The sequence below is a fragment of the Larus michahellis genome, chromosome 8, assembly GCF_964199755.1.
Source record: "Larus michahellis chromosome 8, bLarMic1.1, whole genome shotgun sequence".
NCBI lineage: Eukaryota > Metazoa > Chordata > Aves > Charadriiformes > Laridae > Larus > Larus michahellis.
This window is the reverse complement of record NC_133903.1, coordinates 38,840,914-38,868,351: the sequence shown is the minus strand read 5'-3', so window position 1 is coordinate 38,868,351 and position 27,438 is coordinate 38,840,914. Positions and strand designations below refer to the sequence as shown.

The following is a 27,438-nucleotide window of genomic DNA, read 5'->3' as shown; positions in this document are numbered from 1 at the left end:
TGTAATAACAGAGGAAGCATACACTTTTTGGGAAGAAGCTTTGTAGGTTTTTTTTTTTTTCTTAAATCTGTATTACATTTGACCTGCATAGTATTAACTAGCATCCGACTGCTCTGAAAATGCACTGATTTGCTTTCTTGCAGATGGCTTGTACAATTGATATGAATCTGCAGAGTGATATTATGGCATCTTTTGAAGAATACCTTGAGTGAAAGCTGTAGTTCATATAGCACTTAACTTCAATGCTACTACAAACTGTACAACTTTGAAAATGTACTAGTTACAAGCTTAAATGTTAAGACCACTTTAAAGACACGTAAGCTCCTCTAAAATGCTATTAAAAGTTTGTTCATTGACACTTGAAGCACCACAAAATCTTTTTGCTGTTTGTTTACAATATATGTAATCTAGTCTGTTAGAGTGGAACGTAGTTGTTCTTTTGATTAGTTTTATTTTGTGTATATATAAGCTTGACTTTTTTTCTCATGTTTTTAAATCTCTTTTTTTTCAGAAACGCTTGAGAATCTGTTATATCAAGCATGGCCAAATTCTTGTATTTGACTGTATTGAGTCATAGTATACTAATTATGCACCTATAGAAACTACTTTAACCCACGGTCTTGTCAATTATGTGATTCCTATTAAAACAATCACTTTAGTATGACATGCACAGAATCTGGACTGTGAAGAGACTTTTATAATAGTGATAATTTCTAAAGGGTGTGTAACATTACTTGTGATGATAAAAAACCCTTTACTGGAACTCTGTAATTTCAACAGCAAATCCTGTATACATTCATGTCTTTTAAGGCCCAGTCACATTGATCTTCTGTTTAATGTATTTCATGTTAACATAATATTTGGATAAGAGTGCAAGCATGTTTGCCAAATGGGTTCTGGTTCTTCACAGAAAGAAATTATCTAAAACATCCCACTTCTGGCTCCAGTTAGAAAGACTTTCTGATTAATGGAAGATTTTATTAATGTTGGGCTACTTGTCTGAATTAGAAACCAGAGTGTAAAAACCCTACATCTCTAAGTACTGGACTAATAAAATACTGTTTTATAGAATTAATACCAAAACACAATGTGTATTACAGAAATGTTGGGTGGAAGGGGCCCCCTTGAAATAATCTAGTTCAGTGGTTTCCAAACCTTCTTCATCATGCACCCCATCAGTAAAAAAATTTAAGCATGCACCCCTAAGACGTGTATATTTATTCTTTTATGAATTATATGAAGTTCTATTGTACTAATATATTTTGTACCTTATAAAAACCCCAAAAAACAGAAATTAAAACCATTTTAAATAGTGTTTAAGTTTGTTTAGTTATGTTTATTTTGTTTCGTAATTAAAAAAAAATAAAATTGGTTTGTATTAACTATTTTCTTCCCACATGCCGCTTTGGAGACCACTGAATCTAGTTGAACCTCCCCCTCAAAACTCTCTCTCCCTATGGAGACCACTGGTCTGTCGAGCTCCTGGATTGCTGTTGGAAGTGAAGGTAACACTGCCAGTGTTGTGGAGAGGGTCTGCCACGGACCACCCAACTAAGTAAACCAAGGATTTTCAGAGAAAGGAAACAAATTGCATCTAAAGTCATAAATGACAGCTAAAGCATGCCTAAGAATGGTAGCCTGGTCTCTCAGGTAGCAGGCTGATGAGCTAGTGCTGGTGCCAAAATAGCTATTCTGCAATAAAATACTGCTCTATATCTTCTATTTCTGCCATTGCTGGAATGGTAACATTTCATTCAATAGCAGAAAGAGTGTATATTGACAAATGCTCAGATTGCGGTATGGCCCCTTGAAATGTCTAGGGAAGTCCTCTTCGTGAGCCTTGCCCAGACACATGGTCAACTGTATGCTGTTTGGCAGATTGAGTATGTAGCTAGGAAGGGGATTTGGGGTGAAAGATGGGTTGTGACGTAAAGCGATGCTGTTGGGATATCTTGTTTCATGTCCACATCAAAAGTAATTTAGGCCTGCCGTCATCTGTAGTTTATATGTCATTAATAGCTATTTGTCCTGCAATAAAATGCTACGGTTCACATTCTGGACTCCCTACCTTGCCATCATCTGGACATACTTTCTGACTGGGTTAATGCAAGCTCAAGATCTCTTGCTTTGGAAATAGGAGGTGACAGAGGAAAGGGCGAGAATTTATTCTCTCCATTTCATCCTGTCTATATAACAGCATGTGCATTGCTAACAGTATGAAGTGTTACTCTTGCCCCTTCAAAAACTAATTCTAGCTTCCACGACTCCCTATTGTCATGATGACTTAAAGTCACAATGTCAGTGGTGCTTACACTAATCTGATAAACCCTTTATTTGCAACCTATAAGCCAGTTAAAGAGGATAATCAGTTTCTACCTCCAGACAGAAGGCTGAGTTCAGAGGAAAGGGAGATGGCCTCTAAACATAAGTGAGTAGCAAGCCTACAATGACTGTGTTTGCCCAAAGCTGTCACCGCACTCAAGCAAGCAGGAATACCACTGATGGACATACAGGCCTGCCAAAAAAAAAAAAAAAGCTGCTTAAACAGGCTAGGTAATGTTAGCTACCTAACATTTAAAACGTGTACTAAATTCTGTCACGCCATTAAGTTACCTTGATCGTTTGTGAAAACAGCTGCACTAATGTGTCATTTCTATGCTTGTGTCAACACTAGTAGATTGTAGCTACATGTGAATGAAGGATAAGACAGTTAAAAGCTTTAAACAGTTCCTCTACCACTAATAAATGGAATATGTTAAATTTTTTACTGTCAACTATGAGTTGGTCAGGCTGGAGGCAGAGTCAGTGATGTGCAAAGTTGTCCTCTTTTGTCTCTCAGAGAAACAGGATTAGTTGAACTGACAAAAGATTAGCAGGCAGATGGCACATCATGGAGGGCAACGCACATTGTCAAAGCTTGTGGTAAAACAATCTGCCCTGGGGACAGTTTGGCTTGGCACCTGTTGGAACAGCAATTTAGAGCAGAAAATGAGAAAATCAAAATATAAGGAAAACAAAAAATTATTGTTGGTCTTCTCAACTTTTCTTATTCATATGAGATATATAGAAGATTCTAAGTGTTCTTCTGCAAAATGCTGGGAAACTTGTGGAAGGTATTTGCCTTAGACAAACAGGTTTGTCACACGTGTAGACAGCATGGTCCTGGTGTACAAAGACAGCGTTCCTCCATAAAAGAGGAATTCTACTGCTTCCTTGGCAAACAGGACAGCTACGGTAGCGCAGGTGGAGATGCCCAGAAACGCTGAGCCAGGGTGTGCTGACGGGTGTGCAGAAGGGCATGCAGCAATTTCATCCTGCAAAAGCCACTCAGAATGGCTAAGACCCCAGCTCTGATACTGCATCTGTATCTAATATCTGAAGATGATGTGGCTAAAATCCACAGGCAAAAGGTTTGTATAATTTAGAAGTTTGACATAAAACCACTTAGTGATGTATAAACTAAAAACAGACTTAATTTTTGTGGAAAAAAAATAGCTCTGTGGCTTATACAAGAAATATGGCATAGCTTGGCCAAATACCTGCTTATAATAAGGCACGTCATGGTTTCATCTTTGATCCTTCTTATATCCTAGACGGTTACTACCGTTTGGTGAATGCTGTGTCTAACCCATCACTGGGCTTCCATCAGCCTTTCTTTAGAGGTAAGTGAAAGCTCGTGGATTTCCACAACTCCACAAACTCCAGGATTTCCAACCCTGGTTTTCCAATTTTCCTTAGGGGATGTTTTCTGCCGATTCATTCTGATTACCGTTTGATTAAGGAATCTGATGACTACCGTGATATAAACAACATTGGTTGCTTTGCTCCTGCCAAACTTTCTAACTTATCTAACTGGGTCAGTGGTTTACTGAGGTGCACTTCAGGGAAAATCCTGCTGCAGCTAGTCTGATAGTGAGAAGCTGTGAAGGCTTCTTGCCTACAAAAAGGGTTATTAGCACAAAGTCTGATGCACAAAAAATTCGCTATATGCTAATCCTAGGGTTGGTGGTATGACTAATCTGAGCATGAGTGGAAGGCACAGGCTTGGTAGGAATGATTCATATAATCCTACTGGAGCCTGCAGAGGTTACTGTCTTAACTGAATCATCAGCTTCTGGTGTTGCTTCTTCTCTTCTTGCCCGAGAGAAGGAAGGAGCCTTAAACAGCCCAGCACCTTTTTCCCCAGCAGCCTCATAAAACTCCTGACCTTAAGTTTGTAGTAATTGAGACGATGAGCAGGGATCACGAACAGCATGATTCAGCGTTGTCAGCTGATGTGGGCTGCTGATACTTCATTTGTGTTATTGGGAAGAGGAAGTAGGCAGCTTTTTACAGCTACTTGAAAATGTTACCTTTAGTAGTAAAAAAAACATTCAGGTAATGGGTTTGTGTCTTATTTAAACTTTTAAACACGTGAAAGTGCAGTAATGGGCAATTCTTTATAACATTCCTTTCTGCTGCTTAAGATTTTTCTTTGATTTTTTTAAGAAAAGAAAAACTTCGAACTGGTTGAAACCAGCATTAATTCTGTCACTGCCTTCAACAGGGCTAGGATTCAACATCAGTGTCTATATTTGTAAGTCTGAATTTAGAACAAGTAGGAGAAAGCATTTGGCATGTTGCAGACAAAAATTGTCTACAAGCCGTGTTCTATGCAGAGTGAAAAATTATATATATTCCATCTGTAGATATGAATCTCCAATTATTTTTTTTAATAGCTCATTAAATTACGTATCTTAGACTTAACAGATGCATGGTGTCTTTGTACCAGCTTCTACTTGCACTGCTGGACAGAGGAAAAAAAATTTCTTGCAAGTTAAATTCTAATCCTCCAAACCCACCTGGACTAAAAAGAAATGTTGGTCTTCATCAAATTCAAGTAAAATCTGGCAAAATCCTCACCCCAAAAATGCAGGCAGTTGCATACAGGCCTACATTATTAGCTGTGACTTTCATGTAGCCTCTGCAAGTCTCAAACCTGCCTGTACCCTCTACTCTGAGAAGCAAGGGGTTTAGATCAAGGAGTAAAGGCGAGCAGGCTGCGCAGTAAGTTGGATCAGGACTTGTCAGGCTTTGACGTGGCAAAGCTCGATTCTACTTTTCTTGTCATCAGCAACTCCTATGCCCATTTTTGTTAACTCCCAGAACTAATAAACTGTAATTTTTCATAACCTGCATGTTTATAATGTGTACAATCAACTGCTTAATGGAGTTATGCTTTTTCTTACAGTTTTGGGTTACATGAACCATTCTGATTCTAAAGTATCCTTTGTCCTGCTTAATACAAGGTCAGCACCTGTCTTGTATTAACCTTGTATTATGTGACTGTGCCTCCTTGCCTTGTGCATGTAGCAACTTACGGCTAAGGGACAGGCATAGGATTGTTCAGCTTCTAATGCTGGCCTTAGGCGGCTGAGACCTCAATACTAAAGTAATGAGTTAGTAGAGTTAGTAATGATGATCCAACTTCCTCCACTAGCAAATTTCTCTACTAAAGTAAGTTTTAAAAATCATAAATTTTGGTGCTGGAGCTCAAAACCTCTGTCTTTTTAAGAAATATTCACAGTAATACCATGTAATAACCAGAAGTGTAATACATCTACAAAATCGCCTTCAAACGGGTAACAGCGAAGCAGCAGTGAAAGAATGAAGAGTCTTCAGGAATGCTAAATGGCAACCACGCAGCCACATACCTCTGCCCTTCCTTTCACATGTAAATAAGGCGAGTGCGTGATCAGAGCGGGCGAAGCGATGGCCTGCAGGGAGCCCTGCCAGGTGCCAGAGGTGGGACTGTCCCCCGTGCCCCAGCCGCGCTTCTCGCAATGACATTTCGGGTGAATTTTGGCGTTATTTGGCAGTTCTGCCACAGCGCGCAGCCCCGCTCCTTCGCTGCGGGAACGGCTTCACCACGAAATATTCTGGGGGGGTGGGAAGAGCCCTCCGCGGGCGAGCCGCTGTGGCCCGGCGGGACCGGGGCGGCGGCAGCCGGGCGGGGCGGGCGGCGCGGCGCTGAGCCCGGCGGGGCGAGGGCCGCGGGGGGCCGCGGGGCGGGCGCGCCGCCGCCGCTGCTGCCGCCGCCGCTCCCGGTGCCTCCGCTCGGGCGGCTCCTGGCGGCGGCGGCGCTTCCCAGCCCCTCCCGGCCGGCGGGGACGGTGGTGGCGGCGGCGGGGCCCGATGGCGAGACCCGGCGCTGCGTGCCCGCCGCCCGCCCGCCGGGTGATGGTGGCCGCCCGGGCGCTGCTGTTCTGGGCGCTGGTGTACAGCTACTGCGGGGTGTGCGCCTGCATCGCCGGGCTGCGGCTACTCTGGAGCATCGGCCGGCGCCCGGGCGAGACCTTCCGCTGGGTGGTGCGGGAGAACCCCCCCGCCTGCCTCAACGACCCCTCCCTGGGCACCCACTGCTACGTCCGGATCAAGGTGAGGGGGAGGGCGGAGGGGAGCCCGTCCCTCCGCTGCATGGCGCCCCGGAGCCCGCCCGCCCTCCCTGCATGCCCTCCTCTGCATCCTCCCGTGTCGGCGCCTGCCCCCGGGAAGCGGAGCGCCGTGGCCGGTCCGCCGGGAGCGACCGCAGGCCCGGCTGCCGTGGGGGAGTGCGGAGCTCGGTGGGCGGGAGAGGGGCCCGGCGGCCCCGGGTCTCTGCTAGCCCGCCTGCGGGTAGGTGCCCCGCCGCTCCCCCACCCTCCTCGTCCTCCTCGGCCGTGCCCTCCCCGCTGTTTACGGTTTGCCCGGTTGCGCCTGGGGGCTCCTTTGGTGCATCAGGGTCTCAGGGAAAAGGTAGAGTCGAGTCCTGCCCCTAAGGTTTGTACCGTTCAAGCCACCAGCCAGTTTTTGTGCTTGTCTCAGGTCTGTGCCAGTGCTTTGCTCCTCCACCAAAAGCTCTAAATGAAGCTGTACTGGCTTGGTTTCTTTTATAGTTACAGGTGAGCAAAGAACGCGCTGCAAATTTGGACAGGTGTTACTTTTAATAAAATGAACGCAAAGACCTCAGTTCTGAGGGATCTGTGCAGATGATTTTGTGCTAAGCGGTACTAATACAAATTATTGAGCCTCCCAGTTTCACATGATTTGCTTGGGGTTGTTTTCCTATCATTAGGAGGCATGTGCATGCTTTTTTACTCATATGCCACATTCTTTTTCCCTATAGCACTGAGCAGTAAATGAATGGGTTGCTGGGGAAGTAAGGGGTGTGACAGCAATAAAAGAGCATTTGCGGGGAAATAGAATTGCTGTCAATACAACAGGCTGTCACTCATTTTAGGAAATACGAAACCCTCTTGCCATTGGGTAACAGCAGGCAAATGCATTACTTTCCAAGCACGTGTATGCTACAGATCTGTGCAGATTTCAAGAAAACGAAGAAAAAAGCGTGTTTCAGAAAAGATGGCAACATCCTCTGTCTGTTTCAGGGGGCAGAAAAAAGGGGACAGAAAGGAGCAACCGAAAAGGTAGAGGATGGGCTTAGTTTGAGGCATGTGAAATTTAAACTGCTGCTGTACAAGTGGCGATTGAATTTGTATGAGTAAAGGGGACGTCCTTAAAAGCAATAAATAAATTAAAATAAAAACATTGAAGGTAACTCCCTAGAGTACACTAACTGAAAGAAGCGGGACGGAGGAGGGCTTACCTACTATTCACTAAATTGAGAAGAGAAACTGTGGAAGGAAACTGAGAAACTGCTGCTTTTTTAAATATAAAAGGATCAAAGGCAGAGTGATATGGAGAACGGTGAAGATGATGCAATGGCCCTAAGAGTTACTAGGAAGAGATCATTAAGTACTTGGAAATGCATAGGTACTTTTACCTCTAGGGACTTTAACTTCATTGGCAGAGGAGAAATTTTGGGCAGAACTGAGCAAAAAGTCTGTTATGTCCATAGTGAATATAAAAACCCCAGGTGTTCCCTTTTCAGAGCCCTTTCAAGAATCAAGACACAAGTTAATGGTTTTGTAGCTGGTTAGTGATTTAGCAGTGCCAAGGTAGCTCAGAGAATTTGAAGCATCTCTGGCAAACAAAACTTTTCTTACGCATTTGTGATCCTTGGCCTGATACAAGCTCTTGATGTACAGCAAAGGCATGGGGCTTTTCTTCCCTCTTTAAAATAGGAGAGACGGTGCAGGCTCTGATATTTGTTCAGGAGCTCTACAGCCTTTCTTCCTGCAGTTTCCTTTATGTGACTTCTAAACAGCACATTGTATTTTGTGATCTGACTCTTTCCCAACTTCTGTATCCACTTCTGTGCCAGAATTCAGTAAACACTCCAGGTCATAATTTCAGTTTATTTAAATTCTGCTGGATTTGACCTTGAATTAGTGTAAGTTTGTGCACATCCATTCATTTCAATGGTATTTCAGTGTTGGCAGCCGCTGCACTGCTAACACTAAGTAACTTGCCCCCTGGTAATTCTCATAAGACCCGTTTTCTTAAAGGGTGCATCAGAAATAGTGACTATAGATAGGGCAGAAAGAAGATTATAACATTAAGGCTTTCTTTTCTGAGGCGAGTCTGGAAACCTTAAGCAATAAAAACAAGGAAAACCCACTTGCTTTCTAGTTACTTAATTTCGATTGCGTTTGGGTCTTAAGAATCCACACGGTCCTTAATTGTGCCAAAATGCAACGTGATGGTTTTAAGTAGTTGCATAATCATAAAAATGAAAGATTGCAAATGTGTTTCAAGTATACTGTGCCTTAAGGACTTTCTGTAAAGCATGTGAGTGGTGTCTGTGTGAAAGCAAGGTGCTGGCTTCCAGAGCAATGTGCATTTCCTAGTCACCCTGCTGGGCGTGCGCTTTTAGAAAGGTTTGCGTGCTCATGGCTCACTGGCACATAGTCAACATAGCCTGACATGTGTGAAGTTGGTCCTCCCTGGAAGAAGCTGTGGCAGCTGGCGTGGGATACTCAGCATTGCCAGGGTGTAGCAGACACCCAATCTTAGAATCACAGAAGACTTCAGCTTCAAAACCTGACAATTTGATTATTTTTTTTCAGGGGCAATACATTGTTTCTTAGTATATTGTCTGAAACCATATTCATTCTCAAACCCCAGTATAGCAGTTCTAATAAAAATATGCATCAATAAAAACACACTTCTTTTTCTCTCGTTTTAGGATTCAGGCTTAAGATTCCACTATGTGGCTGCCGGAGAAAGGGGTAAACCACTCATGCTGCTGCTTCATGGCTTTCCAGAATTCTGGTAAAACTACCTACGCACCTTTCTTGTATAAAAGAGGCTGCTTTAGATACCTGAGAGTGATCCTCTCGGCTTAAGTACCCCCAGCGTGATCCATTTTATGTATCTATGAGTACTAACTAGTGGCATGAAATTTTAGTAGGGAACAAACTATTGAAACATTTTTTAACTGCAGCATCCACAAAAAATTCCTGCAGGCTGACAGAAACCAACCATCTACTTTGCATTGTCAATCAATTTTTCCCCAAGTATGTACACTTTTTTTTCAAACTTTGGGGAGGAACTTATTCAAGTAATTTCCTGTTTGGATAATGGTTGTACTAATATGGCTAAACTTTTGAATTATAGCAGAGGGTGTTAAAATGAGGATCTGCTATATGTTAAGTGCAATACAGATTGCTGCATTTATTAAAAATACTATACATTAATTCTTAACTGGGGGAGCGGAAGAAGAACTATGAGTTTTATAGGCAGCCTAATTTCAGAATGCTACTCAGGGAAAAAGGTTCTATTATTAGTTCGTCATAAGATGAATGATGAATCAAACTGAATCCTAAATGTTTGTTTATAACAGTGAAAAGCAGTCATGTGTCTAATGATTTAAGCACATTGCTTGGGCTGTCATTGCCAGGTTTAACTAGTGAAGCATGGCTTATAGAAAAAACAGTAAGGGAATAGTGGAAGTGGCAATGCCAGTAATTCAGCAAGTTAAACGATCCTTTTCCTTTCCAAACTCAGATATGGAGCTAGGGCTCCGCTGTTGGAACTGTGATCTTTCAAGCTGGACTCAGGTCATACCATGATAAATTGACCCAGGTAAAACAGAGGTCAGTTCTCTTCCCTTAGCAATTTCCTGTAGATACTAACAGCCTTGAGGATGGTGGTAGAAAGTCATATTTATTTTAAGATAAATTTTCAATGAAGTAGATTGTTCTAAAAATAAATTGCTATCTAAAAGGATTAAAACTGTAAACTTTAATTAAAAAGACAGACAGATGAGGGGATGCATATTCTACGCAAACATTATGCATACCTTGCATAACGCGTATTCTAACACAATAAGACAGCTGAGACTACAGCTCATTTCCCCCACAGTGGGAATAGTAATGGAAAATTTAGCATTTCATATACATATTCTACTGAGATCTGGTACATTATTTTCAAAAAGCAGAAAGCTATTCTTACAGTTTAGAATGGTGAGTGACAGTTAATATATTGTATTATCTGACCATTCAAAAGGAATGAATGAGAAACTGTTACATAGGTCACTGGGACCATCAGTAGCGTAGTTTATATAACTGGTTTTGAAAAGAAGACTGCGTGCCAATTGTCTATAAAATAGTATGCTACTGATACTGATGTTGGTTTGTTAATTCAATCAGTGGAGATTTTTTAATGCAAGAGTAGAGATTTTTCTGAGAGCACGAGATAAAATAATCACAATGTAAGAACTATTTAAAGCAGCATCAAATTTGTATCGTTTGGCTAGCAAAAAAAAAAAAAAAAACACAAACCAAAAAAAGGGATATGACTCACAGTTTCTTAACTGTAACAAGTCCTCTGCCTTCAAATGTCTCAAGGTTATAAGTAGGACAACTATAACCAGACAGTAATGACCTTAGTGAGTGATTGAGACGGTCTGAAGATCAAAGATCATTTAAGAATATAATGCACCACAGCCATTAAGTGCTTTAGATGCATAAGAACTTGAAAATTACTATCAATGTTGTGGAAAGACAATAATAAAATATTTTAAATTGAGCGTGTGTTGACAGCTGGGTACCTATAAGACTTGTGAGCAAGCTGTGAAATTTTGTACAAGCTGCCTTTCAGAAATGACATGATCAGAAAGTGACAAAATAGCTTCCATTATTCAACCTTATGAAAATGAAAGCATTCACCAACATTTCCAAATTCTGCTTGCAAAGCAGTTACATTTCATATGTAGTAAAATGATTTCTTTTCGTATAAAACCTATCCTTTTGGTAAGTTAGACACTTGGTGATCGATGGGCTGTTGTGAAAACAAAAGATGAGGACAGCAAGTGGACATTTTCTGAAAACAAAAATAGTTTATTTATTTATTTATGGGCCTCGTCGTTCCTTCTTACTGAAGTATATAGGATAGCTACAACAGTTACCATGGCAAATTCAGCTTCCAAGTCATTGTATAACGCCTTTAAAAATTTCATTCCTGGAGATCTCAGCTAAATCTTGTGTTTGCATTATATGGCACTGAAATGAAAAAGTTCTGACTTTCTGGTTTTTTCTGTCTTTTTTTCTGTTCTGTTTATATTAATACAAATTTCTATAATTAATGAGCGTTGCTGTAATATTAAGTAATTAAGTTCAAAATCCCTAATGGGCAAAGCTAAAGAGGAAGAGCCAATGGCCTGATATAGACACTGAATTAAGGTAGAATTCTGTGCATCGCTCTTGAGTTTGCTGGTGATCCGTATGTTATAAATCATTTATCTGAGATTGTTGAAACAAGAGCAGAAGTAAATGCTAGATCCTGTCACATAGGGGTGCAGCCATTATTATATATGCCTAGAAGGATCATGTGTTCCATATATCTTTCTATTACAGTCTAAGATAAGGTCATGTCTGTCTTGGTACTGGCTATTCTGAAATTTATTTGGTTTCAATAACAGTTGAAGGGCAGGCAGATCTTGCAGGATGAGACCCACCATTTTCTTGTTATTTTTGCTTCATAACACACATCTAGTCACTACATGCTGTTACAGAATGAGGAATAGCCCATGCCTTTGCCCAAGTTCTTAATTTTGTATGTCTTTTAATGTGTGTACTGTTACCACTCCTTTCCATAGAAACAGCAAGCAATGAAATACTTTGTGTAGTACCAACGCATTGAGAGGTCGTTCTGGAGTAATTCTGGTAGTACAGAGACACAGGTGAAAGTGTACATAATATAAATCATATAAACTTCACTGACTTCATTTGTTATTCATTGTATTTCTTTCTTTGGTTTATTTAGTGTATTAATTACCTGACATTCCTTTTCTAAAAAGAAAAAAAAACAACCCAAAACATGCCTTGAGGCATTTTTCCCTACTCCATCAAAATGTGTGTGTAAGCAAGCCAGAGAGAAGAGAACGCTTTTCAGACCTTACTTTTTTTGATGATACTACAGCTCCAAGGATAAAACAGAATAGTCCTCTGTGTGCTCTGGTTTATTCCTGCTTCTTTTGCAGCAAAGGGATCATGCCGGAGTCCAGGAACTGTTGAAACATCCAGGCTCTGGCCATGCCCCCTTTCTGGCTGCCGCGCTTCCTTACTGGGGAATTCAAGAGGGGAGCACAAAACTACTGTAGCCACAAAGGACCATCAACATACCACAGAGAGAAAAAAAGAATCTCATTGCAAACAAAGCCATGCTAATTTACCCTCAGCTATTTGGGAGCAAAAGCATCGAGTGCATTTTGGTATCATACTGCTTGACCTTGTAACTCCAACTTTTTTTTCCCCTTTGTTAGGTATTCTTGGCGCCATCAGTTGCGGGAATTTAAAAGTGAATATCGAGTGGTGGCCCTGGATTTGAGAGGTTATGGAGAAACAGATGCTCCTTCTCACAAAGAAAATTACAAGTTAGATTGCCTGATAACAGATATAAAGGATATTTTGGAATCTCTAGGTGCGTTAGTAAAAGACAAACTACTCAGCCCATAAAGATCTAGCATTGATGATTTGTTTTTTTTAAACTGCATTCTCTTTAATATATACCCATTACAGATATGTATAGATAGAAATCTAAGGATACTCATATTTTATGGACTATTATAAGTGAAAAAGGTTTGTTTTCTAATTATGATGTGTATGCCAGTATAAACAATATGTGAAGATGAGGTTAAAAAAAAAGCTTCCCTATATGCTGTGAAATCCAGCAGTACACACCTGTGGTCTTTTTCCTTAAGAAGGTCTTCACTTACTCCTAGCCAGTGCACTTCGTGGATAATGCTCTGAATTAGAGTCTAATAGCACTTGCAGAGCAAAGAATTTAAATCATGTGACATTTTTCTTGTACAAACAAGTTAGAATAAATATTGTGGGCTTTATGAAGATGATGACAGGACATGTGCTGTATTAAAAAAATAAATCCCAAAATACTACTCCTGCACAGTAGTCATCTCTCAAGAGCTGAATCACTCAGTCTTATACAACAGTGAGAAGAACAGAAGGGAGAACAAGAGACACATTGCTCCTGGTGGCAAATACCCGGTGTAACGGTCTCGAGCTGAAGTGAGTCTGCAAAATTTGCCCTTCCAGTTCCTTTTGAACCGTAGCTGTTCTGGCAATGAATTGTAACACCTAGCAAAGGGTATTTCCCTTCCCTCCCAATAGCAGGACAAGGGATTAGACTGTCATTCTCTGGATCATTTTAATTCCCTGGATACTTTACGGATAGTGAAACAACTTCCTGCATTTCACATGAAGAAATAGTAAAGCAGTGATTCCACTTCTAAGGTTTGAATTTAGGATTTGCTTTGCTTGTCATGTTTGAACATTGACAAAAGATCGGGCAGGCAGTCCCCACACTGTGTTTACAGTTTCCAGCTTTTGCTGGTTCTGTTAATCTCCATGGTAGTGCCATGGTTATGCTTGATAAGTGTTCTCATCATAATTCGATTTCGTAGGGACTTAAATTTTTTTGGAAGAAGTATTTCTGAGGCTTTTGTAATCTTTGTTTGTTCTAATACCAAGTTAAATTCTTTTGAAGAACTTGATCGTATCGAAAGTGCTCCAAAAGTTTTCTATTCAAGAGGGATTATGAGGTACTTTGACAACTATGTTCAAATTTATGTCAGTATTCTAAACAGTTTGGCTTTTATATGTTTAATTTGTAGTGTAGCTCAGCATTCCAATCCTCGATGAGGAGGGTGATGGTATCTGACACAATAGTATGTATTCCATCAGTGGTTAAAGGAGGAATGGTTAGGCTTTCAAAAAGACAGTCACTATTTTTGTCCCCCCTTTTATTGCTGTTAAATTACTATTTTTATCGATGGAGGAATAAGTACATGAATGCCGAGAACTTTAAAAATTGCCATCAAAACAGCATATGGAGAAAAGCTACAGGCCTACTAAGTATATAAATGTGTGTATTTATGTGTGTATATATATGCTGTGTACATATGGCTATTAAGTATAACGCCCACTTTTTGCATAATGATGATGTCCAGTGCTTAGGTAACCTCCCATATTTAGAGGAATTCATAAGGATTCGTTTTGTTCAGGAGGGGCTCAGGAGATGGCTCTATCTTTCTGTCTGCAATTTCAAACTCTAAACTCCCTAAACATGACAAATGTACGTGCATTAGAATGACTGCAAGTTTAATTGTATATCTGACCCTACATTGGCCAAGATATGAATAGGGCAGCCATTTGGATACCAACTGACTTTAGTTTGACAGTGAGGTAGGATAGTTAAAGTGTAATTGAAATCCGATTAAATAATTTTAATTATTTGTTATTTTTTTAACTATAATAGTGCACTATTTTTTCTGACCATTAGTAATGGAAGCAGTGCAATATTAAATAGTTACATTAATAAATGTCCTGGACCACCTATTTTGCCCAGTAATGGTTTTATTGTATGTGATAATTTGTATGGATACAAATTCCACTGAAATAACAGCACAAATCTGTGTTTATGTGGTAGGATACAACAAGTGTGTGTTGATTGGCCATGACTGGGGAGGAATGATCGCTTGGTTAGTGGCTATATGTTACCCTGAAATGGTGACTAAGCTGATTGTGGTTAATTTCCCTCATCCATCTGTGTTTACAGGTGAGTTTTATATTAGTCTTTGTTTATCTAGAGTATCTGCATTTTCATTAAGATTGTGTTTGCTTTGAGGTTGCTAAAGAAGAAGCAACTACTTGCCCCTTTAGATGTTCAGTTGCCACTACTCAGTGCCTCTCAGAATCTGGACTGTATTTTATGAAGCAGTAAGGTATCGAGTGTTTGACTTTGGGAAATAATTTATTGTAGGAGGTGGGAGTGCTTGCAACCAAACTTACTGATGTTTTTCTTAATCCTTGAAGGTCCACAAATATAATTTTCATATACATGAATCTGTTTTACACCACTTTGGCAGGATAAAAATTGCTGAAGAGGGGTACATGTTGCACTACACCTAGGTTAAGGCCTTTCGGCATTATTAAATCTGCATAAAACAGCCTTCATATAAATGTGAATCAGACATTAGAATTTAATCCTGATTCAGGTGACAAGCGACAATTTATGATCTTGTAAAATATTCATTGGAAAAAGACGACTTCTCCAGGCTATTTACTAGAAGCTCAGGAATGTACTAGTAGTGAGCTGAAACAAGGATTTAGGTGCAGTAGCAAAATTTGTTGTGTGACAGGCTTTGAGCTTGTCGGCTACCCAGAATTACAAAACATTTCATAGGGATTAGATCAACATTCAGTAATTAAAATGAAAGTAGTATCTCACTAATTCTCATTTCTTCAATTGCTGACCTTACCCTATTTATATTTAAAAAGTCACCCCATTTCCCCAGAAATAGTTAAGAATATTCAGCGAAGCTTTAATTTTCATTTTGGTCGAATGCAAATCTGACCTCACACCACTGTGGAATCAGAACCATTTGCACATGTTATTCTCACAGTGTTCTTGGGCACCTTTCTAAGATATTAAAGAACATTTTGCCAAGTAGTTAAGCCTCACTTACCCAAGGAAAGGTCTGTTCACCACCACTTGAGTAAGCAGGTGCTTTTTGCAGTATTTTCACCGAGAGCAGGAACCAGGCTGTATAGAAGACAAATACATTTTATTATAGTATTTCTTAGTATTTGTTTGCATATTTGTTAAAGTGCAAAATCCGTTCTGTAGCTTTATAAAGTCCCCCTGGATCAACTTTGTTCTACTGTGGATGAAATGAAAATACACAGTTTATAAATTGTGCAGAAAAGTGAGCCGTGTTGATGATGGTCCATCAAGGAAAAATATAATGGGTGATGCAGTTTAAGAATGTACAAGATATGAAAGCTTAGAAGACAGTTGATGCTTCAGTTTACTGTTTTTTAAAACCCATTTTTATTTACTGCCAGAATTAGTATTTCAGAGATTATCTCCTATGTTGGGAGTGTAATTTTGCCTTCCTGAATTTGCATCTGTAAAGAATAGGTTCTAGACTTCCTAGTACCTGCATAAATTCTGTGGTTGCTTAGAGGAAGTTAGATACTTGAATGTCAGCGTTGGCTTTTGCAACTCGTTGGAGACACAAAATTACAAATTAAAAAAAAAAAAAAGACATAATGTAAATTTGGCTATATAATTTTCTTTTGTTATATATGCTCCAATGTCTTTAAAAAGTGACACGATGTAATCTTGATTACGGTTCTTGAAATTGCCAAGACGATAACTGTTAGAAAAATTCTGTACTTTCATGAACAGGATTGATGCTGTCTTTAGAATGTAAGTGGATTATCATCTACAGGTTTCTGTGCATCACATCTTTGATGAGAGAAATACTTAGACTTGTATTTATGCCTCCTATTCCATAGCTGAAAAAAAATGCTTTGGACTAGCTACACAGATAGATCTGTAAATGAAAACTTACCATGTGATTAAACTCTCCAATGTCGTTCCCCTCACCTAATCTTGGCAGGCTTCTGGTTTGCTGACTGTTTCTGTTAACACATATAAAAGTATGTTTTAATGGCCACATCATATAGCTACTCCTGAAACAGTAATCATCTTTTGTCACATAGCATGCTCTAATGTAGTATTTTTAAAACATTCCTTTAAGTTTAAAAAATAGTAATATTAACAGTAATTTTGTTTGAGTCATTAGTTTTCATTTTTAATTCATGGGCATTTTTGTTTCAGAATACATTCTACGACATCCATCACAATTGATTAAATCTGGTTACTACTTCTTTTTCCAAATGCCATGGTTTCCTGAATTCATGTTTACAGTAAATGATTTCAAGGTGAGCAAAATGAGTGCTCTTGTTTATATATTTAACTGTGAGTGATGGAAGAATTGCCACCTACGTTGATCCCTTCTGATGTAGTTATAATTACTGGAAAAAATACAGAGCGTCCTGATTTTTCTTCTTAAGCTTTATATATTTTTATAAAGTAGGATATAAGTACATAGAGTCTCTGAGATTAACCCTTGCTTTTACATTTCTGGGAAGCATTCAGCTACATACTTTTAACCTCCAGCACTACAGTGCATTACTCCACCTAGGCAATCTGCTGGTCTTACTTGTGCCCGTGCCGGTGGGACACGTTTGGTGCCTAGGGAACTCCTGTTAACTTATCTCAAGCTCCTGTCTGCAGTGGGACAACCTCCTATCCCTCAGAGCCTCTACGGGGCAGGCAGCCTGGGAGCCTGGGCATCAAATTCAGACAGGTGATTAATTCTGCCTAAGGAACCAACACGGCCAACACCTTGTATAACCTTAAAAAATAAGTAGAAGCGTATGAAACGGGAAGAAAAAGCAGCTGCAGGCGTGCATCCTCCTACGTGCATACAGACCAGTGCCGAGCTCCCAGAGCTGCACACAGATGGGGCACAGCAAGCTGGGGAGGTCCTGGATCATTCTCCCTCCCACTCTGTCAGCTGCTTGGGGTCCATCCCAAAGAAAAGTGTGTGCCTGCACTTGCCTTTGCTTTCACGGGTGGCAGGTCAGGGTGCAGAACCGAGTAACTTGCTAATACTGCTATTTGCCTGTACTTAATTATTCCGAAGTTACACAAGAAATAATTTTACCATGTGCTTTACACATAACTCTCTAAAAAAGAATTTGAACCATTCATTATACTCTAAACAATGTATAAATAGATTTTAGAAAGATGTGTCCTCTTGAAGGAGAGAAATCACATTTTTCTTGCTATCTGATGTGGCGGATTTTTATTCTTTTGAAGGTTCTGAAAAGTTTATTTACTAGCCAGGCCACTGGAATTGGAAGGAAAGGCTGCAGATTAACAGCAGAGGATATTGAAGCTTATCTTTATGTCTTTTCACAACCTGGAGCATTAACTGGACCCATTAACCATTACAGAAGTATTTTCGGGTGAGTAGAACATGCTGAAACAAGGTAAAATATTCTAGAGACCCCTGGAGGACAAAAATGTTATTGCACCTTCTGCTGCTAAAGTAGAAGGAAAAACTTACATCTGTTTCTTAAGTCTCAACAGGTAATAAATGCATTCAGTGTCAAGCAGCGTGATGCAAAGTGAATTGTATGAGAGATCCACACAAAGCAGTGACACAACCAGAGTGCAGATACGGAAAATCTTTGTTTCAAAATCTAATAAAGCAAAGACCCTTCCACATTCACAGAACCCATGGCAATCACAAAAATGCATCTCTAAATAATACTTACAAAATTAACATCAATTAATTGTTTTCATTACAGTTCATATGATCTAATAATGAGCTCTATAAAGAGCTTATTATTAGATAATACTCCTAGATGATACAGCATTCAAGTAAGTTACCCTCACTTGTAACTTTATAAGACCATGTCCGACTTCAATTTTATTGTGTTTGAGCTGTTTTTTTTTTAAAAAAGGTGGGGTAGGTTTGTTTTGTAACTAAGCCTAAAACCAACCCTGATTTGTTTTCTTTTGGCAGCAGTAAGCACACATAGCAGGGAGCATGCATAGAATTAAAACTGAGAGATAGTATCATAATATGAAATATTTTTGCAAGCTTAATATTTATCTTATTTTCTCCACCAGTTTTCTAACAGTTTTAACTTTCCTGGAAGGAGTTGGCTCGGCCTTAGAGACTGATGCCCCCTTTTTATCTAGCAAAAACATAACAGAGCCAGAAGGTCTGTAACTCTACATTTACTCTACTTAGGACTTGTAGCCCTAACTTGAAGGACTATACCAAAAAGAGTGGGATTGAACTGTTTTTTCCTTTACTGCCTCCAGTCTTCAACAGTGCTAAAGCTTCTGCATGCTTCTCTAATACAAGACCAGCTTCCCAATGTTCTTTAAAAATTACAACTCTTTTCCTTCCCTAAACTCAGACAGTCAATTTTTGAAGTGGATTAACTTTTCATTTTCCCTGGTCCAAATTTCATGCCACCTTTAGTGCTCTTTCTGTGCTTTCCATGCCATCGCTGTCAGGAGAGCAGTCAGCAGGGAAATACCGTGAGGAAAACAGGGATCTGAGTGCTAGGTGCTGTCTTGTACAGGCTAAGAGACAAAACTGGAATGAGAAAGTAGAGAGCTGGTATCTTTTCTTCTAAACAAGGTAACACCAAGCACAGACAACAATGGGGAATAAATAAGATGTCTGTGCTGGTAACAGTACGCTTATTTAAAGCTAAGCGGAGAGTGGTGATGCCATCAGCTGGGATGTCCGAGGGCAATGGGGAGCTGTGCGGCTGCGCAGCAGCTCCCTGGCCCTGCAACTGCACTGCGGGAGCCCCCAGGGTAGGGCTAATGAGGAGCTGGAGAGGAATGAGCGCCCTGAGCCTTGTTCATTACGTTTGCACCTCACATCAGTGAGTGTGCACATTAACCAGATGCTTCTCTGACAATAACAGTGAAATATCTGTGATAGCTGAATTGTTATCAGATTCAGATGCGACAAATTAAGAGGTGCCTATGTTTAAACTATAGTTTCAGGCCTTTTCAGGCTCAAAAATGTCTGGTATCAGTTACTAATCAGAAAGTATCTTCACAGCTATTAATTCCTCTGTGTGTGTGTGTGTTTCGTGCATTATTTGCTTGATTTTTCTAATGAAAATATACCTGTACTATATTCAGAGAATATTATTATAAGTGCTGTCAGCCACAATGCAGTAAGCTTTGGACTGAAAGGAAAAGATTGGTCTTCAGCTCATTCAGTTCTTGACACCAATTCTGATGGTCACACCTTATGGGATGTGAATCATTAAATATTGAAACTGGATTGAAATTTTCACTTCCTCTCATATAAGCCATTGAGCAGCACTTAAATGCTAATGACTTGTATTCACCATAACTCCCAGTGGGCTGGCACTGGCGACCCAAGTATTAAAGGTTTCCAACTCATTACAATCCACCTGGAGTTTCTTTCTTCAGAGCTTAATTTTTCTGGGAAGTTATTTCCAAAGAGACGATTGAAATCACCTGCTTCATCCATCACCAACACGTGCTTGTATAAATAGCACAGCAGTCATTCCCTTCACTATACTTTAGATACAAACACTTTTGGAATAAAAATCCTAAAGCTTTTTGTATCATGCTTGGTTAAGAGAGACAGATAAGCAGTTGAAGCTTGGATTTCTTCTGATACGCCATTTTTTAGAAAATGGGATTACTTCTTTTGTAGCAGTTAAGAAGTACTTCAGTATTTGTTTATAGAAAAACTACTGGTCAACTAACAGTGCTCTATGAAGGTTTAAATGTGTTTTTCAAATACTTAAATGTCACGAATGGGACTTCCCTTTCTATATGTGAAATCTGCATGTTAAATCTTATTAAATCTTATTAAAGGAGATTTCTAGAAACTTCAGGCACGATATCTGTGCCATATTCCAGACTGAAAAGAAATACAGTGTTGCTCATAGGCAATGAAAAACGACAGGTTGTTTATCTATGCAGCGTGCGTAAAAAGCCCAGTAGAGTTTTCCTAAGGGAGGCTACAAATCTTGTATGGCACTTAGTCACAAAAGGATAATAGTAAACCCTACAGTAGTGAAAAAATATGCATACAAATAGTGAAGAGATCCACGATACTGGATTTAAAATGTAAAGAGATTAGTCTAAATGCACTGAATCAGATAATCAGTTTATCAGTTTTTAAAACTGATACTATGAATAAGCTATGGTTCAGTGGATTAGGTCAGTTTGCTTGAAAAATGAGATTTTAAATCCACGCCTGCAAAAAGCATTTTAAGAATTTTCCTAATTCATCAATCAAAATGAAATTAAATTATTATTTAAAGTGACTTTTTATTAATATTTCTTGACACTATGTATAAATGGAGAGGAGCAATGTCTTCAAAGTCTCCATTTCTTTGTCTTACCTTAAACTAATGCATGCCATCTTCTTTGTCTCTCCCATTTTACAGAGCATAGTCTCTTAAATAATTCCTAAGTTTGAACCTAGTGCTTAAGTTTGTCATAAAAGTTTGTTCAGAAAACCTTCTTTATACATTACTAGTTTAAAATAATCATGTTTGAGCATTAGTATAATAAAGATTAGTATCTGATCAGATGGAATCTGGTTTGAATTGTCACAGCTAGTCTGGCAATATGGGGCTAAGATTAAGCAATTCGAGCATAAATTGGATAAATTTTTCAGCATCTCTGAAATAGATGAGCTGGAATAAATTCTAGTGGGTTAATATGGTTTATGTTGAAATAGTCTTTTCATTTCTAGCTACCTGTATCTTTCCTAATGTCTGACTTCAATGTGAGGAAATATTTATAAAATACTCCATTTAAAATAATTTTATTAAGAAAAAATAATTTTTCCTGAAAGTTTAAGTAGGTCATTGTGGTGGTATAATTTTTATTAACATTTTAGTTTCTAAGGGCTTTTCTTCAAAGTATCAATAAAATGTCTTATAATGTATTTATCTTTAAACGCTTTCTAGTCTGCCAAAGCTCTGGGTTGTGATGTTGCAGTTTTAAAGAGATTATGAATCCATGAAAGGCAAATTTTTAAGGAACAGTTTTCTTTCCCTGCATACATGGTAGGTAGGTATGTAAGTCCAGACAGTTCAAAAACATACTGTAGCTTTTTGAAAAGAGAACTCTGATGCACTTTGAATGTTAGCATGAATTTCATAGATGAGTGAATGTAACTGACTTCAGCATTTCATTCTTTATTTAATTGTGATATTTAATTTTGTGTAGGTCTGAAACACTCTAGCTGTTATCTTCCATAGTGTCCCAAACCAGCAGCCTGCTGTTTCATAGACAACCAATTTTTTGGTAAAGCAGTTTGGCTACTCAGGTAGCTAGATGCCTTGAACACTGTAGTCTAAATGTCATTCAAAGCATCATATTTCATTAAAACCTATTTGCAGTAAATAGTGCAGGTTCAGAGATTTGCCATAGCATTCATCAGCCAAGGGAAAGCCACTGACCTACAAAATTCTGGCCGTGTTGTTCCACATTCTCTTCTACAGAGGCTACAGGTTCCAAAAATGAGACCTCTGTTGCAATCAGCTGCTGATTACAGACATGTTACAGAAAAAGTATCTTCTAACAATTTTACCATCCTTAAAAACAATTGAAGGACTTTGAGTCACAGGATGGTTTTCTTGGTATTGCAGAAGATATCTTGGAACCTAGAAAGCTTGCAATGAGATTCACTGTGTTGATTTCAAAAGCTACGTTGACTGAAATCTCTCTTGGTGATTTTTGTAAAAAAAGACCTAACTAAGTGTGTTTTATTTTTAAAGCTGCCTACCTCTGCAGCACCATGAAGTCATCATGCCAACCCTGCTGTTATGGGGAGAAAGAGACGCGTTTATGGAAGTTGAGATGGCAGAAATGACACGGATTTATGTTAAAAATCATTTCAGATTAACTATTTTGTCTGAAGCCAGTCATTGGCTCCAGCAGGATCAACCTGACATAGTGAACAAGTTGATATGGACCTTTCTAAAGGAGGAGATGGCAAGAAAAAGAGAGTGACTCTTTGTACATGTTTTAAGGGGTCAACATAAAAGCTCTTCAGATTTAAAAACTAATTGTTATCAGGGCCATATTTCCAGCCTGCCTTCTATTTTGAGCTCTGTTAGAGAAAAGTGTTTTCAGTGTACTGTACATTTGGACACCAATGTTACTGCTAAAAGAAGACGTCAGTATGAGAATATATGATACCAACATTGGTTTTACCTGTATACTTGTATTTTGCACATAAAAACACCTGCCTTAAGATATATATCTATTTGTACAGAAAGAAAATCATGGAAAAGTTGCTTGATTTTATTTTCTCCCTTGCTTTACAGTTTTAATGTGTGGTGCCTTTTACAAATTTATAATGAAACAATAGAGTGGTGCCATACTGAAAGAAGTCATGAGTTTTCATTCTAGATTCACCTGAATTTTTTTAATGTATTTTACCATTATACAGTAACTAACTCTTTTTATTATCTATATTTTAGCATACTGAATGATTGAAAAATTTCTGGGCACATTTCTAGTCTTCAAGTGAATAATGATCTTGTATTGTTGAATGCAGCTGCTTTGTGCAATGTGTTTTTCTTTCTTAACTAAAAAATGGGAAACCTGTACACTCAACATGTCTGAACAAGAAGAATGGAAAATTAAGATATAACATGTATCAAATCCACCTCTGTCTAATAAAATGCAACTTACACCACTCCCTTTATCTGTCTTCTACGGGGAGATTTCTGACCGAAGCTAAGAATTGGGTTTGAATAGCTGAAGCATCTGTCCACTGTGCAGCCTTCCTCATGCTATGATTGTTGTAGTTACTTGGAAATAATGCCTCATTGTTGGCATTATCCTTCCTATGTTAGTAACTACTGTTCTTGTCTCCAAGAACTGCTGCCAAGTTCTTGTGTTAATAGGAGGAGAGAGACAGTGATTATGGAAACGGGGGAGAATTAACTTGCATGTGATGGCAGGGGAGAAGAAAAGTGGGTGCTAACCACAAAGAAAAAGCAGCACAAAACTCAAGTCCCCAGAAGAAGTGAGTCACCTGCCTACACAATTTCCAAAGGCTCCCTCTCCACCTGCGGAGCAAGCGCGGTGCCCTGGGAACAGGTACGGATCAACAAGGACCCATCAGAGGCGGCTTCAGAGCTAGGTAGACCCGAACCAACTGTCCACACCAAGAGTAGAAGACAGCTGACCATTATTGGGGGGTCCCAGCAAGTCCCACGCTGCTGTGCGTGTCCTCTCTTTTGAACCACAGTTTCTCACACGGGTCCTTGGCGCAGCCCCTGCCAACATCTCACTCAAAGTAATGCTCACAAGAAGGATGACGGAGGGGGGACATCAGCCAGGAATTAGCTTGTGGCTGGCACTCTGCTTCCTTGCCTGGAGTTCGCAGAATCTGAGGAAGAGTCCCCTCAGTATCGTGTTAATGGTATTGATGTCGCCTTTTCCATCATCCATGGCTGGTACCCACCGTTCAAGTATCTTTTTATTTATCGACTGAAATTGTTGAGAAGTGATCAAGAAAGCCATTGCTGGGGAGTACAGTTTTTCCCGAGCATCATCCGCCTGGCCTGGCCACAGGGAGCTGCCCACCGGAGCTCCGGCTCCTGCTCCCCGTGCGAAGTGCAGCAGGTGGAGATGTAACGGGCGACAGCGGAAAGCCAGGCGCTTTTCGGTAAGAGAGCGGCAGGGAGAGACGGGTCTTTACGAGGGCCCGGGGGGGGGGCACCGGGGCTCGCCCGTCGGCCGGCAGGGGGCGCCCTCCCCGCGGCAGCCAGAGGTCTGTGGGGCCGGCCCCGCCCTTTCCACAGGCCCCGCCCCTTCAACAGACCACGCCCCCTCCGCAGGGCGGTACCGCCCCGCCGCAGGGGTGCCCGCCGGGGAGGGCGTGGCCAGCAGTGGCCTCCGCCTGGCCCCGCCCCCAAGAGGGAGCGGGGAAGGGGCCGCAGCCCGCATCGCGGGGCTCCCCCGTCGCGCTGGGAGACGGCCCCCGGGCTCTCGGCGCCGCTAGTGTTGGCGGGAAGGCGGGCGCCGCCCCGCTTGTTTTCGTGAATACGGCGGGCCGCCCCTCTGGCGCCGTCGCTAAGGGACCGTCCGTCAATCCCCGCCCCGCGTTCCTGCCGCCGCGCCGAGCGCGGAGCGAAGCGGCTGCCGGCACATGGCGCGCTGCGGTGTCGGCGCCCCGCCGAAGGGCCCCGGTCCGGCGGCGGTGGAGCGGCAGCGGCTGAAAGAGGCGCTGGCCGAGCAGCTCCGGCAGGACCTCGACAGGTAGGCGCGGGGCGGCGGGCTGGGTCAGGGAGCGGCTCCGGGCCGGGGGCATGGCGGTAACGGTGGGTTCCCGCAGGCTGCTGACGGAGGGGACGCGCTCCGACGTGACCATCCGGCTGGGCGAGGCGGCGCTGCGGGCGCACCGGGCGGTGCTGCTGGCGCGGGCCCCCCGGCTCTTCGCCGGGCTGGGCCGGGGGCGGCCGCCCCGCGGGGTGCTGTGGCTGGACGGCGTGGGACCCGCCGAGTTCCGGCGCTTCCTGCGGTGAGTGCAGGGGCGGCGGAGCGGTGGCGCTGACCCTGTCGGCGGCGCTGACCCTCCTGTGTTCCTCCTCTTCTCTTTCCCCCAGCGTTAACACCTGTTCTAAAGCTTTCCCCTTCAAAGCAGTGTCTTCGTAGCCTTCCTGCAGCGCTTGCGGAGGACTTTAACTTGCTTATTTTGCTCTGCTGCTGACAATGCACGGGTAAACTCTGCCGTAGCGTGGTTTTTATGGTATGTAAAGGCTTTGTAATAGAACGAGAGCAAACACAGCAAAAATCCTGAATGTAGCCTTCAAAATTCTCTGTGCTTACTAATACCGTTGTTTAACAACATTACCTAATGAAAAATCCCTGTAATGTCACATTAAAAAAAAGAAAAAAGTTATGGGTTTGGAAGCGTAGGAGAACTTCATTGAGTGAGATGAAGAGGCATCAGGAGGATGCACACAGTTAGAAACTGTGGGATCATCGCAGAAGTCCTACTGATCCACACCCTGGGCCAAATAGAGCACGGCTTTCCTGCGGAACTGGGATCCCAGTGGGTGGCATGTGACACCATTGGTGCAGCACATGGGCTGGCTGCTCCCCAGGGACCAGGTGCGAGGGACGGCGTGTTTTCCCATTGCCAGCTATTAGCCTGTTTCTGGCACCTCGCTCATCTTGCTCCGAACTGTGGGTGAGTACATCAGGGTTATGGGCTGGTGCCGCCACCAGACCTCGCAGTCGTCCTTGCCTCTAAGTGCCTGCGATCCTTCTTTCAAAGAACAGAGCAGCGTTTCCTTTTCTCAAGCAAAGCTGTGGTGGTGCCACCTCCCTTCTGTAAAACTGGGCTGATCTTAGTGGTGCCACCTCTCTTCTATAAAACACGGCCGATGTTAGAAACAATTGGCACTTTGGGGCGTGCAGAGGAGCGGAGCGATAGCACTCCGGGATTTCGGATGAATTCAGGATGTGCCAAGAAAATGTATGCACTGGCAAAGTCTTGAGAGTGTTGGCAAGAGGAAGGGGAAGGTGTTGCAGTTTTGAAGTTTTAGTGCTTAAAATATAACCTAGGCTGACCTCTCCCTATTGGTTTCACTTGATCTCTCCTTAAATTTGTAAATAAGGCAGCAGATGGCTAAAAATACGTATTCAGGGTAACTAAAGTTATCAGAAGTATGACGGAAAACATCTTGAACTGAGAGTAGTATCTAAAACACGTTCAGTGGAACAGGCTGATAAAGGGCATTTGTTAGGTTACTGTCAAAGTCTGGCAGAAGCATTAGCAAAACAGGCGGAAAGAAACCAAACAGCATGGCTTTTGTCTTGTCTCTTTCTTAGCTCCATTATTACTTTGTTTTCATTAATTTGCTTCACATTCATGTACATGGTGGTATAGAAGACTTTTATGCAGAAGCATGACAGTGCAACTTTTAAAAATTCACAATAATTTTAATTTGGAAATTGGAAAATAATTATTGGGGATATTTATTTATTTATATACTGTCATATCATTCCTTTGTTTTCCTAATGTAAGCACTTAATATGGCTACAATTCACTGATATTGCTTTCAATTTTGCCTGTGCTTGCTGGAAGGCAAGTAATGATCCCTAGAGTCCTGCACGTTCTCCAAAAAGCATGGTATTGAAAAGCACTTTTAAACTCAGAACAGCTCGTCTGATTATAAACCTTTTATCTTTTCAGTGTGAGTTTAGAATCTTCAAATGAACGTCCCCATATATTCTAAGCTATGTATGAAGTGCGTTTTGCAAGATGGTTGGCCTTTCTTAACTTAGTCTTCAGTGCTGTTTAATACTTCAGCTTTTGAATCCTTTAAGCTAGCATATGTTGTGAAAATGTGTGTCATAGAATGCACTGGAGTTTGACCATGGTGAACTGCTTTGGACCAAGGAAAGGAACCAGCTTTGGTTGAAAAGAGCCTATTTTCGTTGTTGGACTGATGACTTCTGCTAATATCAGTAGCTGTTGAATCTCAGTGGTTTCTTACTGTTAAGATGCAAATGAATTAGATTTTCACAAATCCAAAACAGTGTCTTAAATTACAGCTTGAGGTTGCCTGAAAGCCTAGTTCTTGGAGC

The 27,438-nt window shown here is 41.1% G+C and overlaps 3 protein-coding genes across 7 annotated transcripts in view; all 3 read left to right on the top strand.

The window, feature by feature from the left end:
* Nucleotides 1–2,812, top strand: part of BRDT (bromodomain testis associated) — a 29,904-nt gene extending 27,092 nt beyond the window's left edge. For 3 of the 5 annotated variants that reach the window (XM_074598468.1, XM_074598466.1, XM_074598469.1), the window contains one exon: nucleotides 144–2,812. In XM_074598468.1, the coding sequence (XP_074454569.1) occupies nucleotides 144–165 (22 nt within the window). In that variant the 3' untranslated portion in view covers nucleotides 166–2,812. The remainder of the gene's footprint in view (nucleotides 1–143) is intronic. The other 2 variants (XR_012588803.1, XM_074598467.1) reach the window with 2 other exon arrangements.
* Nucleotides 2,813–6,048: 3,236 nt separating this feature from the next.
* On the top strand, nucleotides 6,049–23,530 carry EPHX4 (epoxide hydrolase 4). The gene is made up of 7 exons (XM_074598232.1): nucleotides 6,049–6,417; nucleotides 9,107–9,192; nucleotides 12,686–12,843; nucleotides 14,869–14,997; nucleotides 17,068–17,171; nucleotides 18,115–18,263; nucleotides 22,605–23,530. The coding sequence occupies exons 1-7, from the start codon at nucleotides 6,175–6,177 to the stop codon at nucleotides 22,837–22,839; spliced, it is 1,104 nt and encodes a 367-aa protein (XP_074454333.1). The 5' UTR covers nucleotides 6,049–6,174; the 3' UTR covers nucleotides 22,840–23,530.
* Nucleotides 23,531–24,712: 1,182 nt separating this feature from the next.
* The window catches only part of BTBD8 (BTB domain containing 8), a 36,152-nt gene continuing 33,426 nt past the window's right edge, over nucleotides 24,713–27,438 (top strand). The window contains exons 1-2 of the mRNA XM_074599519.1: nucleotides 24,713–25,101; nucleotides 25,178–25,363. Coding sequence (XP_074455620.1) covers nucleotides 24,992–25,101; nucleotides 25,178–25,363 — 296 coding nt within the window. The 5' untranslated portion in view covers nucleotides 24,713–24,991. The remainder of the gene's footprint in view (nucleotides 25,102–25,177; nucleotides 25,364–27,438) is intronic.

Coding starts and splice junctions, on each gene's coding strand:
- EPHX4 (XM_074598232.1), top strand. CDS start 6,175: ATGGCGAGACCCGGCGCTGCGTGCCCGCCGCCCGCCCGCCGGGTGATG. Junction 12,844..14,868: donor GGATATTTTGGAATCTCTAG/GTGCGTTAGTAA, acceptor TTTATGTGGTAG/GATACAACAAGTGTGTGTTG. Junction 17,172..18,114: donor TTACAGTAAATGATTTCAAG/GTGAGCAAAATG, acceptor ATTCTTTTGAAG/GTTCTGAAAAGTTTATTTAC.